The sequence below is a fragment of the Lissotriton vulgaris genome, chromosome 7 (genome assembly GCF_964263255.1).
Source record: "Lissotriton vulgaris chromosome 7, aLisVul1.2, whole genome shotgun sequence".
Classification (NCBI taxonomy): Eukaryota; Metazoa; Chordata; class Amphibia; order Caudata; family Salamandridae; genus Lissotriton; species Lissotriton vulgaris.
In genome coordinates this window covers 238,254,640-238,272,181 of record NC_141695.1, presented here as the reverse complement: position 1 = coordinate 238,272,181, position 17,542 = coordinate 238,254,640, and the positions used below count along the sequence as shown (strand labels likewise).

Here is a 17,542-nt window from a genome sequence, read left to right as displayed (position 1 = left end):
GTTTGAGAGGTGCCTCAAAGCACCCATCACTTCAAAGAGTGCTGATCGGTGGTTCGGCGTGACATTCAGCCTTCGTCAAGGCTGACGTACATTTACTATTGTGATGAACTTTAGTCACTGGACTGCTAAGAAAGATGAAGGCAGGCCTCCACAGTAAAGCCGTGTTATACGGCTGTATGGAATTCAAAATTTGCAAACATTCGTGACAAGAATTTTCAATTCTATTAAGGACTAGGAGGCGAGGATTATGCTAGTCTCTTTTCTTTATTTAGAAAAGCCCAGCAGCCATGTAAAAACTACATTACCCAGAAACACTTGGGTCATAACCATAGAGTCTGTACTATAAATAGCCATGTAGACAATCCCACTTCCTCTTTCCTTGGTGAGAAGGAAATCCAGGAGAGCAGAAAGCAGTATATGAAAGTCAATGCAAAAGCAAACCCCAGTCCAGGGCAATGAAGGAGAGTTCAACACAGCAATTGCCGAAGGAAAAGCAGGAAACAATCTTCAAAGAAGAAGGCAGGAACATCCACGCCGCACCGTAGGGACATCATTTGGGATCAGATCCTGAAAAGAGATACAAAGCCGTAATACACGTCCATCATACACAGGAACATGTTAAAGAAGGGTGAGTAGAGAAAACAAGTCAATGGCAACATTTGAACACAGAGTAACCTGGAACATTCTTCAGTAAGTATAATATACAAACAATGGGTGGGATAATCCTCGCCTCCTAGTCCTTAATAGAATTGAAAATTCTTGTCACGAATGTTTGCAAATTTTGAATTCTATTTCAGGACAGGAGGCTCCGATTATGCTTGTTTAAAGCTTATCCACCACAACAGAAGCAACATTAGCAATAGGCTTAAAGTAAAAGGTCTTGAAAACAGAATCCGATGACCAGTCAGCAGCCTTCATAATGTCCCACAAGGTGACTCCCAAAGAGAAGGCCTTAGATGCCATGGCCCCACGGGCAGAATGAGCACCAAACACAGAAACATCAATGCCTGCTTCCCCCATAAGCCACCGTACCCAACGAGCCAACGTGGCCGGAGTAACAGGCGAAAGGGTTTCTGCAATGCAATCAATAATTGACCTTGCATATCAGAGCGAAGAAGAGAAGTACTCACCTCATAATCTTTAAGGCATTGGACAACACAAAGGTTAGGACGAGCAGGAAAAGAAGGGTAAGAAATGACCTCAGTATTGGTTTTAGTGCGCCTGGAGAGGCGAAATGTAACACCCTCAGGAGTGAAGCTACGTCCAGCAAGATCCAAAGCGCGGACATCTGATACCCGTTTGCAGGAAAGCAAACACAACAACATAGTAAGTTTGGCCGAAAGTTGTTTTCGAGTTAACAAAGAATTGATCGGCCAGGCTTCCAAGAAACGTAAGACAACCGAAACGTCCCACAAAGAAACATATTTGGGACGTGGAGGAGTAGCCAGACGAATAACTCTGAGAACCTTAGCCACAAGGGGATGTTCTCCCACAGGCTTCCCATCCACTGGAAGATGACCCGCCGAAATAGCGGAACGGAAATTGTTTACCGTGCGGTACGCCAAACCAGAAGAAGAAGATAGAGAAGCCAAAAAATTGACGATCAAAGAGACATCAGCTGATGTCGGATCAACTTGCCGTTGAGCATACCAATCACTCCAACGTTTCCATGAACCTCTGTAACGTTTGTGAGTACCTGGGGCCCAGGCGTTGCTGAGAAATCTGGTAGCGTCCGCAGAAAGGCCTGACACCACCCAACGTTCCCCGAAATCCGCCACGCCAGGAGAAGGAGAGAGCCTGACTGAACCAGGGGATGCGGATTCTGAAGCGGATCAAACAGGAGATTCCACTCCCAAGGAAGAAGAAATGGCAATGCACATGCCATTTCCAAGAGAACTGGGAACCACGGCTGAGCCCTCCACAGAGGAGCAATCAAAATCAACTCCACCCGAAAGCGTGTCGCATAAGCCAGAACCCTGGGGATCATCATGAATGGGGGAAACGCATAACATAGGGATGTCGGCCATGGTTGAAGGAAAGCATACGTGGCAAGAGCTTCCGGATCCGGTCTCCAACTGAATAACTGGGGAAGTTGGGTGTTGAGATGGGACGCAAAGAGGTCGATCAGACAAGGGCCCCAAGCCCGAATGAGCTGGCGAAACACACGAGGGTGGAGCCTCCAGTCGCTGAATCCTTCAGATACCTGGAGTTCCAATCCGCCACAAGATTGCGACAACCAGAAAGGTACTCCGCAATAACTGTGATCTTGTGCTGAAGACAATAGTGCCAAAACTCCTTGGCAATCTCTGCCAACAACCTCGACTGAGTCCCTCCCAGCTTGTTGATGTATCGTACTGCTGATACATTGTCCATCCGGAGAAGTATGCAGCAGTGGGACTGAAGAGGCGACAGGAACTTGATCGCGAACGACCCCGCTAGCAATTCCAAACAATTTATGTGGAGTGAAAGTTCCTGCGGAGACCACCGTCCCTCTGTCGAGATCGGGCCGCAGCGGGCCCCCCAGCCCCAACGACTGGCATCCGACTCGATCACAATCTCCGGAGAGGATCCGAAAAGAGCCCGGCTGTTCCAGGCATCCATATGATCCAGCCACCATTGCATTTCCGACTTCGCCTCCTCCGAAAGAGGAATCTGATCTGAATATCGGAGGCCCCGTTGAAGATGCTGAATCTTCAGACGCTGCAACGCACGGTAGTGCAGCGGAGCTGGGAAGATCGCTTGGAGGGAAGGCGCTAAGAGACCGACAACTCGTGCTAACGATCTCAATGACGCAGTCTGATTCGAGATAACGGAAGTCAATTCCCGTTTGATGTAACGTATCTTCTGATGGGGCAACAGAAGCTGACAAGTGAGGGAGTTGACCCTGAACCCCAAAAAATCTATCACTTGAGTAGTATGTAGCACAGACTTGGGAACATTCACCAGAAAACCGAGGGACTGAAGAAGGTCGATAGTCCACTCCAGATGAGTCATCAGTTTGACAGGACAATCCGCCAGAAGGAGGATGTCGTCCAAATAGATGATTAAGCGAACTCCGCGACTGCGGAGCGACTCCACAACCGGACGTAACAGCTTTGTGAAGCACCAAGGTGCTGACGAAAGGCCGAAGGGTAGAACCTGATACTGGTACCAAGTCCCCAGCCACTGAAACTGCAGAAAGCGGCGGTGGTGACGGAAGATCAGAACAGAGAGGTAAGAATCTTTGAGGTCCAGACGAACCATCCAATCCAGTTCCCGCAGGAGATCCCTCAGCAGATGGATGCCCTCCATCTTGAAGTGACGGTAAACCACTCCCGCATTGAACTCCTTCAGAATGAGAACTAACCTCGATCCCCCTCCCTTCTTCTCCACCAGGAAGACTGAACTGGCAAAACCCTGAGGGTGACGCACTGTCGGCACAATTGCCCCTTTCAACTCCAGAGACTTGAGTTCCTCTGTGATGAACTCTTGACTTTGCTTTGAGAAATGAAGGGGAAAAGGAGGATGGGACTGACGCAAGGGATGATAGAACTCGATTTTGAATCCCTGAACTGTCTCCAGTACCCATGCATCGCTGGAGATTGAGCGCCAATTGTCTAGAAAAAGGTGAATCCTGCCCCCCAGAACAACACTGCATGCAGGAAGAAGTCTCACCTGAAGTGGCGGAATCCTGATATCTACCGGAACGTCCCTTCTTATATTGGCCACGTCCTTTTCTTGAAGGGTAGAAATTGGAACGTTGGGCGTAGCCCGAATCTTGCTGGCCTCCTCTATGGGACTGATACCCTCGTTGACTCGGTGGTTGTTGACCACGGCCGGACGAGCGTCCCCTGTATCGTCCGGCCCTGTTGAAAACCGGACGCATGGCCCGCTTCAAAGATGCCTGGGCTTTGTCAATGCTGCTGAAAGTACTGACAAAATGTGTGAGCTCCTTCAAAAAAGGCTGGCCGAAAAGGAGGCCCTGAGCCGCAGCCCCTGCCTCGGAAGCCAAAAGTTCGGCTAATTTTGGGTCCAACTTGAGGAGAATGGACCGCCGACGCTCACTAGAGAGCGCACAGTTGGCGTTTCCCAGCTGACAAATCGCCCGCTGCGCCCATTCAATCAACTCATCAGGGTCAACGGTGGAGGAGGATTCCTTGGCCAGGAAACCTAGATCCAAGATCTTAGTAAGAGGTCCCAGGAGATCCAAGACCTTGTCCTGACAAGCCCGCCAGGACCGATCCAGACCCTTCTTGGGGTCCTTTGCAAACTTCTTTAAGTAGGTCAGCAAGGTAGGGTCGACCTCAGGCGTGTCCGCTAGGCAGGCCGCAGACATTCTGAGCGGAGACGTGCATGAACGTCTTTATCAAATGGTTGACGAATATGTTGCTGAACATACTCCGTCACAGCCGGGGAAGGGAGCCACACAGTGTAATGAGGATGCACAATGTCTGCAGGCTCGAAAGTCAAAACAGGAGGATGACTAGGAGCATCAACAAAATGTTCCTTACATTTTTTTTTCTTTGGCAGTGGAGGAAGAACCTCAGAGGAGGACGAGGAAGAGTGCTGGTCATCACTGTCAACTTCCACTGGAATAGCTTTAGACTTGGAAGAGGATAAGGTCTGTGCCAGCCTGCGAAAGACAGAGGTATGGGGATTGCCAGGAGATGAAGTGGATTTCTTGGAAGGCACCCAACCTTGTTGCTGCGCATATTTTGTCAAATGGCGCTTAAGGGGGCGTAATGGCGCATACAAGCGCTTTATTCATGGAATGTTGAACCCCTTTGTCCAGGGCCTCAACCAGGTCCTGCTCAAAGAACTCGGTCCCCTCTTCCTCATAGTCACCTTCCTCCTCATAGTAATAGGAATCACTCATGGCACACTGGTAGTGTGTAATCAAAATGCCCACTAGGTGACTAGAATATCCTGTATGCCAGTGGCAAAGTCTGAGGGAGTGAAAAAACCTCACAGCAAGCAAAATAAGGCAGAAAAAACTGAGTGTGAAAAACTGTTAGAGGGTGGAGGGAGGCTTGCTGACAACACAAAAATGCTCACTCTCGGCAAAGCCTATGCAAATTATACAATCGGGACTCTATCCGAAGCTCCGGTGTCAAATGGGGTCAGCTGTGAGGCAGTGGGCGTCTTCGTCCTTCTGACGAACTCGGAATGCCGGCGCTGCACTGTAAACAAAGACAGCGTGAGAGGAAGTCAAGCCGCGCATGCGCGGTAGCCGGCCGGCCACACAGCCCGGGAACAGCTCGCGCAAGACGCGCGCGAGGCAAATCCACCCCAAACACTCCTCTCCACAATGAAACGGGACACAGGCGGCACGCGCCCGACCCTGGGAGGTGACACACGCTCCCTGCCGCGAGCGCCGGTCGAGCAGAGAAGACGCGACGAAAGGCAACAACAGCGCGGGATAGGCGCACAACAACGCAGCAGACAGCGCGAGCAAAGCGCTAACAATACACGTGTAATTGAACAAGTAAGCAAGTTATAAAATATGAAAGCACTTAACTGGCTGCAGAGCAGCAAAGAAAGAGGAAGTGGGATTGTCTACATGGCTATTTATAGTACAGACTCTATGGTTATGACCCAAGTGTTTCTGGGTAATGTAGTTTTTACATGGCTGCTGGGCATTTCTAAATAAAGAAATGAGACTAGCATAATCGGAGCCTCCTGTCCTGAAATAGAATTTGTTTTGGAAAAAAAATTGAGTACTTACACATAATTCAAAACCTCATTTAAAACTATATTTTAGTTTTAAATGTGTCCTCATGTCAATTTTTAGATGCGAGTATGCATTTTATGCAGAAAACAATCCCACAAATTACACCAATTGCTGCAAACAGCCACTCACTTTCTGGTAGTTCACAGTTCCTATGCTCTTGTCCTATAATTCTGCCACAAATGGAAGCGTAATCACGCAATGTGGCATGATCTTCAGGATCTACACGATTCCACTAGCCACCATCGTACGCAGCCATGGACAACATTATCTCATATGCCAACAACATCCAGCTACTCCTCTCTCTCACTGAAGACCCCTCCACCTCCAGAGTGAACTTCCACCACGCTATGACCGAAATCGCGAACTGGATGAAGACCAACTGTCTAAAACTGAACATGGACAAGATGGAAGTGCTCATCCTTGATCAAACTCCCTGTCCCTGGGATGACTCCTGGAGGCCCTCTGCCCTCGAACCTGCCCCAGCCCCCACCACCCACACCAGGAAGCTGGGCATCAAACTGGACAGTGAGCTCTCCATGCAGCACTAGGAGAATGCAGTTCTCGCCTCAAGGTTCCAAATCCTCTGGATGCTATGTAAGAACTTCAGGTGCATCCCACCCAGCACCAGGAAAACAGTAAGGCAGGCCCTCATCACCAATCGACTGGACTATGGCAACACACTCCGTGCTGGAATCACAGCCCAACTACTGAAACGACTCCAAATCATCCAAAACAAAGCAGCCAGGCTCATTCTGGATTTCCCAAGACAGTTAAGCATAACCCCCACCTCAGAAACCTCCACTGGCTCCCCATCATGAAGACATGCCACTTCAAACTACTCTCCCACGCGTTCAAGGTCCTCACAACATAGGACCAGCCTACATCAACCACGGACTAACCTTTCTCCAGCCCACCAGACAAATCGGCTCAGCCCACCTAGCCTTCTCACACATCCCATGCATCCATTGTGCCTGAGGAAGGGGACAATCCTTCACCTACCTCGCTGCCAAATCCTGAAAATGACCTGCCCTTCCACCTTCGGACCTCCACCGCTCTCACTGACTTCAGGAGAGCACTCAAGACCTGGCTTTTCGACTATTCGGCTCACCCGTAGTGCCTGGATACCTCTCAGGGTGAAATGTCACGCTCTACAAATCTGAATTCATTGAGTGATGACTTAATTTCGGTGTAACACAAAATTCCCAAAATTATGCAAATTACGCCGGCATAATTTCAATTTCGCCCTGTCCTATTATAGAATGAATGGCTTAATTCCAAATTCATATTTGCAATAAGACCGCAAAATGTATCCCAGGGTCAACCATCAAAAAATATAATTTTACAAAAAGAGGCGGATTTGCACAAACAGGGCACACCAACATTATTTACTCCTGCGGAATTGGAAAGACCGCACAAGAGGATTATATTGGAGGACAAGTGAATAAGTAGTGTAACTATAAATGTGGATATAAGTAAGTGCTAACCACAGCATATCAAAACCTGAGAAAATATATACCCCTTAGTTCTGCATATCAGGGTCATAGAGCCAGGCTTCCCATGGAGAGCTATGTGAGTAGCAACATGCAACTGAAGCGATCAGTCTGGGAGGCGCAAACGGGGCACATGGAGACAGGGAACGAAAAACACAACATCCAATGAACCTGTGACTACCAAACTAGACCTCTGAGACACACACAGGCCCTGAGCAAGAGATTCAATCACTGAATAAAAGTTACCAGCACAAACACTGGGGGCCTCATTTACAATCTTTTGATGTAGGGCAGCGCCACAAGCCTCCTGCTGTACTGCCCTATGTCAAAAGATAAGGACAGGAATGTGCTGTACATACAAAAGGCAGCGCATTCCTGTCCATTCCTCCTGCGCTGGTGCACAAATGGCTGCCATGCACCAACGCAGCCACCCTTGCGCCATGGTGTAAAGGTGCCTGCGTTTTTGGGGTGATTCATTTTGTGCAGGAAGGAAGACCTCACTGCACAAAAACAATCAATGCAGGCGATGTCCTCTTTCTATGAGTGCAACACACATAGAAAGAGTTAAACAACAAGTAGTAATAATGTAATTTCTCCTCATTTTGCCTCTCCTATGCCACCCCTGGGGAAGAGTAGGCTTTTGGTGCATCCCCGGAAATCTGCCAATGTATCAAATGCCATGTGTGGCACGTTCTCAGTGGGACCCTTGAACTGTGGGGGGCGAGGGGGGGGGGGCAATTACCTTATGTGCCCATGCCTAGGAACATAGGGCCATATGCATCAAAGGGTTTAGCCCATTCTGTGTCTATGGGAAAATGTGTTCATGCATATGGCCCATAGGGCTAACAGCAATATACGCCATGGGGCGTTTGTAAAATGGCGGTCATGCACATTATAAAAACCTTATAACACAACAATAGCAGTGTGCTGAGCAGTGCTTACAGTGAGACGAGGTCTGGAGGGAATCCGACGGGGACCTGCAGGGTGCCCTGGCACAGGGCACTGTCATGGGTGCAGATGCAGCCCTCTGGGCACTTCCACCTCAGCCGAGGCCACGCCCCTCCGGCCGGCAGCAGCGCGAGGCTGAGACACAGGAGGCAGACGGCTCTCTCCATCCCACGGACACCAGCCGCCATTCCCGGAAGTCCAGCGAGGCCAGAGCATGAACAGGACAGCAGCACCCTCGGGCCTTCCGTCAGCAGGGAATCCCTGGCAGTAGAGACTGGAGGGCTGGGTCCAACTCCCTCCCACTCTTTCACTAGAAGCGGTTACCAAGTGAACAATCCATTGCACCCCTACTCTTTCCTCTTAGTCTCTTTATACTCTCAACTGGATATTCTCTGCTCCCTGTCACCCCCCCCCCCCCCCCTCCTTCTCTGTTTCTCTCTCAGCGTCTATCTCTTTCTGCCTGTCTTGTTCTCTACTCTCACTGACACTCCCTACTCTTATTCTATTCACGCTTTCACGCTCGCCTCTCTCTAGTGCGGTGGCCCCCTAGTGAAGCTCACGCCTCTAAATATCCCCAGATCTTCTCTAAATGCCAGTCACTGTCGAACTGTCAATCGTCTTGTCTATGTCTGTCACTCGCCCCTGTCTAAATGTCACTCGGCCTCTGCCTGAATTCTGCCCGTCCCATTCGTTCACTCGTCTGCCTTTATAAAGTTCCATCTCGCTTTTCTCATTTTATCACTCACACCCTGCCACTCACTCTCTCTCCCTAAATGCCACTCACCCTATTCTTTTATCACTCACAGCACCTTTCTCAAAAACCATGTAACTCATTCGTAATGTCAGTCACACACCCCTAAACCACCGCCTGAAGCTGTCTTTGACACTTTGATAAATGTTACATATTTTTTAGTAAATATCACACTCAGCTGTTTGTAAGTAAATCTATATCTCCTGTGCTGCATCTCTGTATCTTACGCGCGACAATTTCTCTATATGTTCGTCTCTTGTTAATCATTGCAAATGGCAGAGCCATTGTATTGTATTGTAATTCCCTTTAGATTGCATTTACTACCCCTGACTTCTATGCTGCTCCCCGTCACCCATCAGAGTGCCTTTCACACTCGACAATATTATTCCAGACTTACCAGTTGCCTCTCCTCCCTCGCCACCTCTGCTAGCTCGCCCTCTCGCCTTGATTCTCTCTTCCTTAAGTTCGGTATATCCCCACTTCTGTCCCTTGTTATCCTCTCACCAGATAACCCTCGCTCAGTATTAGGGGCCCTCTCAGAATCCTATCTCCTCATCAATTCATTCATTCTTTAGTGCTTTCCTGTGCGTTCCTGCTGCCTTAGCTTTTCACAGTCTCTGCTCGGCACTTTGCTCTCACGGGTAGACCCCGCCCCTTCCCCCCTGTCGCTCGTGCCTTCTTTCCCGGTCACTTGAACTCTGCTGCTCGGCCCTCCTCTCGGTAGCTGTCTCCCCTCGTGTTGCCCCTGTCACCCTCTGTTACCCCTCTTACTCTCACGCCTGGTGGCCTCCCTTCCTGACTCTCTCGTTCGCCCCTTCCCTACTTAGGGCGCGGAGGGTGTGCGCCCCAGTCGGTGACGTAGCAGAACGTGGCAGGTCCTCCTGATTTCGGCAATCGCCGTGGACAGATCCGGTCTGTAAAAAAGTACAGCAAAGAGTAAATGATTTAAACAAAACCAGCAGAGTAGCACACACATTACACAATATGTTACATAATTTGAGCACTTCCATGACATAACGTGCAGACTCAGAACCATTCTAACACACAGAAAGAAACGACCTTAGAAACTCAGTGGCTTATTTATGAGAACCCTGTGTCACTTTTGTATCACGTAAAGTGGTACATGCGTGTCGCAGGGCTCTCATAAAGATGTATGAAGTTATGCAAAGCGAGTGGCCTCATAAATTATGAGTAAGGCAACGCAGCGCAAATCACTGCACCGCCTTACTCCGTGCCCAGGAGTCGTTCCGTGGGCGTGGCAGTGAGTTTCTCCATGCAACACCCATGGAATTTGATGCTGTCCCAAATGTACAAAGTAATGAAAGCCAGGGGAAGGACCAAATCCGTACACCTCCCGATGTCAAGCACAGTGAGGAGAAATATGTTAATTTCCTCGTGCACACGTGCACCATGTGCAAGGGTGCTTACTTTGGTGCTAGGCTGCTGAAACGGCACCAGCGCAGGCAGAAAGGATGGGAATGTACCACATTGCGCAAATGCAGAGCATTCCTGCCCTTTCACTTTGACGTAGGGCAGCACAGTAAGGTGCCTTGCTACTCTGCCCTATGCCAAAATGCCATAAACGGGGACCTTAGTCCTAAGATCGTATACAGAAACACAATTCACTATACACCCTAACTGGCTAGACCTCAGATACACATAGGGTATACCTTCCACAGTCACTGGACTGACCTAAGCTATACACTTAGAGAACGCAACCCTGATGTATATATACTGAAAAAACACAAAAGCTAAATGTACCTTATAGTTAGATGACAATGTCAGTTATAACCTGTTTTAAACCGTAAAAAACACAGAAATTTACCAGTTATAGTTCAGAAAGCTAAAAATAAATTGCCCCCACCCAGTACACTGCTTCTGACCTCACATATTACATCATTAAAGACATGTTCAATGACACCATTGTGGGGGCGGGTTTTGCTTTGTGTCCTGCATCGAACGGAAGTACCGAAATACAAAAGGTGTGTTCAGTATGAAAGTGTTTTTTTTTAAAGTTTGACATAAAGCTTTTCTAACTATGTCAGTTAATGAGGATCCCTTGATTCTTTTGGTGAACTTTGGGTGTCAGGGTCCCACTTGAGTATTACCTGAGTACCATGAGAACTATGAACTATAATGCATCTTATTTGATGAATTTATGTGTGTAGTAGACATAACATTTCTGGGGGGATACGGACAACCATTCGCGCTTGTATGTGTGAGTGCCTGTGTGTGTGCGTGTGTGTGCCCATGATTGTGCGTGCGCGTGTGTGTGGGTGCATAAGTGTGTTTTGAGGGTGCTTGATGCAAGAGTGGTGAAGCACCTAGGCAAATACTGTCTTTTCCCAAATCTCTTTACTTTACTTCTTCAAATCTTACTGCTGGCTTCAGGCCTGGGTCTTTAATGCGCTGAATTCACTGCCTTGATAAATTTCGAGGGGATTCCCGCTTATTCATCATTTGGGATAAGCACCTTAGTGTACTAAAATTTGTGCTGAGCCCATAAACTTTTCTCACATTTTTTGCAGTTACTTTGTGGGTTGAATGATGGCTTCAGCTTCAGAGAGAGAAGGGATGTGGAAGAGAAGGGCGTGGAGACTCTTAAAGCTACCAAGGAGTCTTTGCCGTGGCAATTTTCCCATATACCAACAGGGGAAAAGAAAGTCTCCTCAAAATATGTCATGTACAGAATTTACAACAAGTGGGTCTCCAACAGGACAGCCACAAATATGCAAGGGGAACTTCTGGCATGTGGAAGCACATGAAATCCATCCACTCCAGTTGGTTGGTGAGTCCTTAGTGCCATAGAGATGCACACAAGTTGTCCACCTCAAATTCCGACCCTCTATTGGACCTAGCTATAGTGTGCCCAGTCAAGTTTGCAGGGGCAGTCGGACCACAAACCTGCTTATCAGGAGATAGTGACTTACTGCAGGAGATGCAGTAATATTGTTTACACAGGAGACCAGAACAGATCTGTGAAGGATAAGTTGGTGTGGAATACCAGTGTCCCAAGGACAAGAAATTGTTTTTCTTTTTTTTCTCTCCAAGTCGTTTTAATTTTCGGTTCAATCTAAAAAAAAATTCAGAAATACAAACAAAAATGTAAAAGCTCTAAAAATCTACAAAAAAGTTCTTTTAGACTCCCCTTTTCTGGTTTTATAAAAAAAAATATTGTTTGTTGTATGTGTCTCTTTTCATTACTGTATTATAATAATCTGCTATAGCAGTCGTCTATTCATAACAATAAAAGTTTAGCCTACTATTATAATTAGTCAAAAAATCCACAAACTCATAACAATAGATTTGTCATAGATTTACAAAAATTTTGCTTCAGGTTTGTTAACTTTTTGAATGCAAACTTAAAACACAATTTTATGGTGTACTTATAAACTAACAGGAGGGTGTCTGAAGGGGAGAAGGGCTCTCTGTGAAGATTTCTGTACAAGCCAAAGGTTGTGCGTTCTAGGGAATTGGTCACCCAGCTCTCCTTCATTGTGCACACGAGGTAGCCTACGCACAGAGAGTCTTGTACAGGGCACAGGGTGTGCATAGTAGGGACTTGGGGCCAGATCTAGGTAAGTATATTTTACCGACTCATAAATACCAAATTTTACCGATTCGATATTTATGAATCGGTAAAAGTGAAGGAGGGAGATTTAGGTAAATACGGTAATTGAATTACCGAATCTGTAAAAATCGGTATTTACCGAATCAGTAAATACCGATTCGGTAATGCTCATTGATTCCTATGGGCCTTGAAGCCCATAGGAATCAATGGGCATTACCGAATCGGTATTTACCGATTCGGTAAATACCGAATCCTGCAAGGGTGCAGGGGGTGTCACTTTGACACCCTCTGGCACCCCAAATACAGGCATGTGTGCCATGTGGCACACAGGCATGCCTTAAGGGCATGTCTGTCTCTCACATGGCATAGGTGTGCCTGCACAAATGTGCATGCACACCTGGATTCGGTATTTTACCACCCAATTGGATTGGGTGGTAAAATACCGAATCTGTAAGACCTTTGGGACTCAGAAGAGTCCCACATACATCTGGCAGTAACCAAATCGGTAAAAATACCGATTCGGTATTTTACCGATTCGGTAAATTTACCGAATCGGTAAAATAAGGCCCCTACATCACAAATACCCATTTACCGGTCGGTAACGGCCGAAATCGGCCGTTACCGGTCGGCAAATGGCCACCTACATCTGGCCCTTGGTCACCTAAGGGGGTTTGGGTGTCTGGAGGGAGTGGGCTCTCTGGGAGGCTCAAGGTGTAGGCTGTGCGTTGTGGCTGCTTGGTCACTCACATTTATGTGATTGTAAATGAGAGGTCGTCTACCATCAAAGAGTCTGATACAAGGTGTAGGGTGTGTGTAGTAGGGGCTTGCCTACATAAGAGACAGTGTGTATCTGGAGGGAGCGGGCTCTCCATGAAGGCTTCTGTACAAGGCATATGCTGTGCGTTGTTGGGGCCTGGCCACCCATGGCTCATTGATTGCGCACAAGAGGTTGTGTTCCCACAAAGGGTCTTGTACAGGGCACAGGATGTGCATAGTAGGGACTTGGCCACTGAATTGAACTTTTACTTTTATTATTTTCACACCAGTCCTGCGGTACTGTCACAGAGCCAGAGTGGTACCCCATGTGATCTCACAAGAGTCCTGTAACACCACACCAGGGTTTGTGCTGGCTCCTACGGGAGTTCCACAGAACGGCCACAATCTCTTTTTTCTCAATGTTTTCATCTATGAGGTGGTTCCTTCTAGGCCCCATCATAAATATAAGAGGGTCAGGTTGCACCTACCCTGCTCCCTTATAGCCTTGTTAGGTCTCACCTATGCAGCGCGCATGTGCCGCTTAGGAGGAGACCTTTAGAAATCGATTAGCCTTTTCTGCCAAAAACGTGCACGCATTGCTTTCCAAGGCAACACGTGCACGTTTGGCATTCCCTTTTGGGAGCGAGCTTTTAAACTATCTGTTTGTAATTACTTTCAAACATATGGTTTCCTCTTCTCGCTCCCGCAAGGGAAACAGGCACAGGCCCCCTCCTCTCTCCCCTCCCCCTGCTGCCTCCTCCTCTCCTCGTCTCGTTGGTTTCCGGCCGTCTTGTTTATTTTGTTTACTTATACTTAGTACTCGTTCATTTCAAACCCTTTGCCGAGCTTTACTATTGCTGAACATCTTTTATTATTCTCTTAGGGGTAACACTGCCACATCCACAGCACTATTTCATGTCTCTTCCTCGTGTTATTATGATTCATTGTATATTTACTCTTGTCTGACATTCCAAGTGATTCATTTTGGCTTTCATCATTGTTAGATCTGGGGGTCTCTAGTTGACAGAGATAGGTACCAATGTCCAAATAGGGACCCTTGCTTCTAGTCAGGGTAAAGGGGGATACACTCTTTAGATAACCCCTGCTCACCCCCTTGATAGCTTGGCACGAGCAGACAGGCTCATCAAAGGCAATGTGTAAAGTATTTGTACCAACACTCACAGTAACACATTGAAAACACCACAAATGGACTCCACACCAGTTTAGAAAAATAAAGTATCTTTATCTAAACTACACAAGACCAAAACGACAAAAATCCAACATACACAGTTCAAGAATATGATTTTAAAAGAGTTCTAGGGTTTGCGTCATAATAATCCACAGTTGCGTCACCCGTAGCCCAAAGTACCTGTAGATGCGACACAAAAAGTTCCTACGGCAATTGCAGTGTCGAAAAACAAGCAATGCGTCACTCCTGAGACCCTGGGGAGGAGATGTGGCAACCCCACTGCAAGCTGCGGGCGTGTTGCGACGAATCCGGTCTGTATGGGGAGCGATGCGATACCTTGCAAGGATTCTGGGGTGCATGTTTCTCCGGTAGAAACGTCTCACACAGGCACGATGCAACAATCTTCAGGACGGAGGACGGTGACGATATTCGATGCGGCGGCGATGTGCCGCTCAGCGTTGATCATCTTCTGTCGCGACCCCTCGACGCGTTGACTCTGCGACGATGTTCGCAGTGACGATATGCGGTCCGATAGCAAGCAAGCAGTGCAACAGTTTCTCACAGCGACGACAGGCTCTGCGACGATACTCACAGCGACAGGAATCTTCCCGCACCGGGGCGTTGCGCTCCGCAAGCGAATGATGCGTCAGTTCTTGTAGCGGCAACAGGCGCAGGGATGATCTTCGCGACTACAGGAATTTTCTCGCAATGTCGACGATGCGCTCCGCAAGCGAACGATGCATGCAAATTGTAGATCTTCTTCTTTTCTTCTTTTCCAGCTCCCCAAACAGCAGGCAACAACCTCCATAGGCCCAACAAATGGATCAAGCACTCTAGGAAGGGCAGAAATCACTCAGCAGAGTTCAGGGGTAAGCTGGGGGTGAAGTCCTTTTGCTCCTGGGACTTCTTAAGAGGAGGCCAGCTCTTCTCAGGCCCTTGGAGATTGCTTCAAGCAAGGGGACACAGCAACAGCAATGTCCTTCCTCTCTCCTTGGCAGAAAAGCAACTGCAGGTCAGCCCACAAACACACAGCAGGACAGTCCTTCCTCTTCAGTCTTCCAGCTTTCTCCTTGGCAGAGGTTCCTTCTTGATTCCAGGATGATCTAATCTTCTGAGGTCTGGGTATCCCTTTTTATACCAAAATTCTCTTTGTTCTCCCAGGACAGAGAGGCCTTGGTCTAGTCCAAACCAGTTCTGGTCAGTAATGGAGCACTTTGTTTACCTTACTCCTTCTTCCCTTTGAGAGAGAGGGGCAGGGCCGTCAGCCGTCCAGCAGGAGGTGGAGCCAGTATTGTCGAAGGCAGGCACAGCCCTATTCAGGCCCAGGTGCCATCCCCTACCACCACTCAAGATGCAGATGAAGCTATTCAGCCTAGGGCTGACTCACTCAGCTCCTTGGAGCCAACCCAGCCTCTGTCACTCACAAACCAGACAGGCAATTCACAAACAGGCCAAGGCACACAGAAAGATTCAGAAAAGGGGGTGGTGATGAACAGAGTGTCTGAATTAAGCAGACCACTCTTACCCAGTCAAAAGATAAGGGCTTGATCCATCACCGTTTTTCAGCTCACTGCACCATCCCAGCTCAGAACTTGGCTATATGCAAATTAGTCTGACCCTGGCCCAGTGCATCATGCGAACAGGGCAGAGCAAACTACCAAGCCAATTCTTATACTGCCAGAAACCGGTCCCCGGGAGCTTGTTTCCTTCCCAGTGTAAGAATTGGCTTTTGTAGTTTGGTTTGCCCTATTCCCATCATGCACTGGGACAGGAACAGACTAATTTGCATACAGCCAGGTTCTGAAACTGGGATGGTGCAGTGAGCTAAAAAACGGTGTTGGATCTAGCCCTGATCTCTTGACTGGGTGAGAGTTTTCTGCTTAATTCAGAGACTCTGTCCCTCACCACCCCTTGTTGTAAATATTTTTGTCCACCCTAAGCGTGGAAGGGTATACTCAGACATGAGTCCCTTGCTCATTGCACCATCAGGATTCAAGCAAACCGGGCCGAAGACGGCTGTAATGCCAGAAACCGGTCCCCGGGAGCTTGTTTCCTTCCCTGTGTAAGAATTGGCTTTTGTAGTTTGGTTTGCCCTGTTCCCATCATGCACTGGGACAGGAACAGACTCATTTGCATACAGCCAGGTTCTGAAACTGGGATGGTGCAGTGAGCTAAAAAACAGTGTTGGATCTAGCCCTGATCTCTTGACTGGGTGAGAGTTTTCTGCTTAATGCAGAGACTCTGTCCCTCACCACCCCTTGTTGTAAATATTTTTGTCCACCCTAAGCGTGGAAGGGTATACTCAGACATGAGTCCCTTGCTCATTGCACCATCAGGATTCAAGCAAAACGGGCCGAAGACGGCTGTAATGCCAGAAACCGTTCCCCGGGAGCTTGTTTCCTTCCCAGTGTAAGAATTGGCTTTTGTAGTTTGGTTTGCCCTGTTCCCATCATGCACTGGGACAGGAACAGACTAATTTGCATACAGCCAGGTTCTGAAACTGGGATGGTGCAGTGAGCTAAAAAACGGTGTTGGATCTAGCTCTGATCTCTTGACTGGGTGAGAGTTTTCTGCTTAATTCAGAGACTCTGTCCCTCATCACCCCTTGTTGTAAATATTTTTGTCCACCCTAAGCGTGGAAGGGTATACTCAGACATGAGTCCCTTGCTCATTGCACCATCAGGATTCAAGCAAACCGGGCCGAAGACGGCTGTAATGACAGAAACCGGTCCCCGGGAGCTTGTTTCCTTCCCAGTGTAAGAATTGGCTTTTGTAGTTTGGTTTGCCCTGTTCCCATCATGCACTGGGACAGGAACAGACTAATTTGCATACAGCCAGGTTCTGAAACTGGGATGGTGCAGTGAGCTAAAAAACGGTGTTGGATCTAGCCCTGATCTCTTGACTGGGTGAGAGTTTTCTGCTTAATTCAGAGACTCTGTCCCTCACCACCCCTTGTTGTAAATATTTTTGTCCACCCTAAGCGTGGAAGGGTATACTCAGACATGAGTCCCTTGCTCATTGCACCATCAGGATTCAAGCAAACCGGGCCGAAGACGGCTGTAATGCCAGAAACCGGTCCCCGGGAGCTTGTTTCCTTCCCAGTGTAAGAATTGGCTTTTGTAGTTTG

At 48.1% G+C, this 17,542-nt stretch overlaps 1 protein-coding gene across 1 annotated transcript in view; it reads right to left on the bottom strand.

Moving 5' to 3' along the window:
- Positions 1 to 9,807, bottom strand: part of LOC147701281 (leucine-rich glioma-inactivated protein 1-like) — a 166,584-nt gene extending 156,777 nt beyond the window's left edge. The window contains exon 1 of the mRNA XM_086930015.1: positions 8,143 to 9,807. Coding sequence (XP_086786141.1) covers positions 8,143 to 8,336 — 194 coding nt within the window. The 5' untranslated portion in view covers positions 8,337 to 9,807. The remainder of the gene's footprint in view (positions 1 to 8,142) is intronic.
- Positions 9,808 to 17,542: the final 7,735 nt, after the last annotated feature.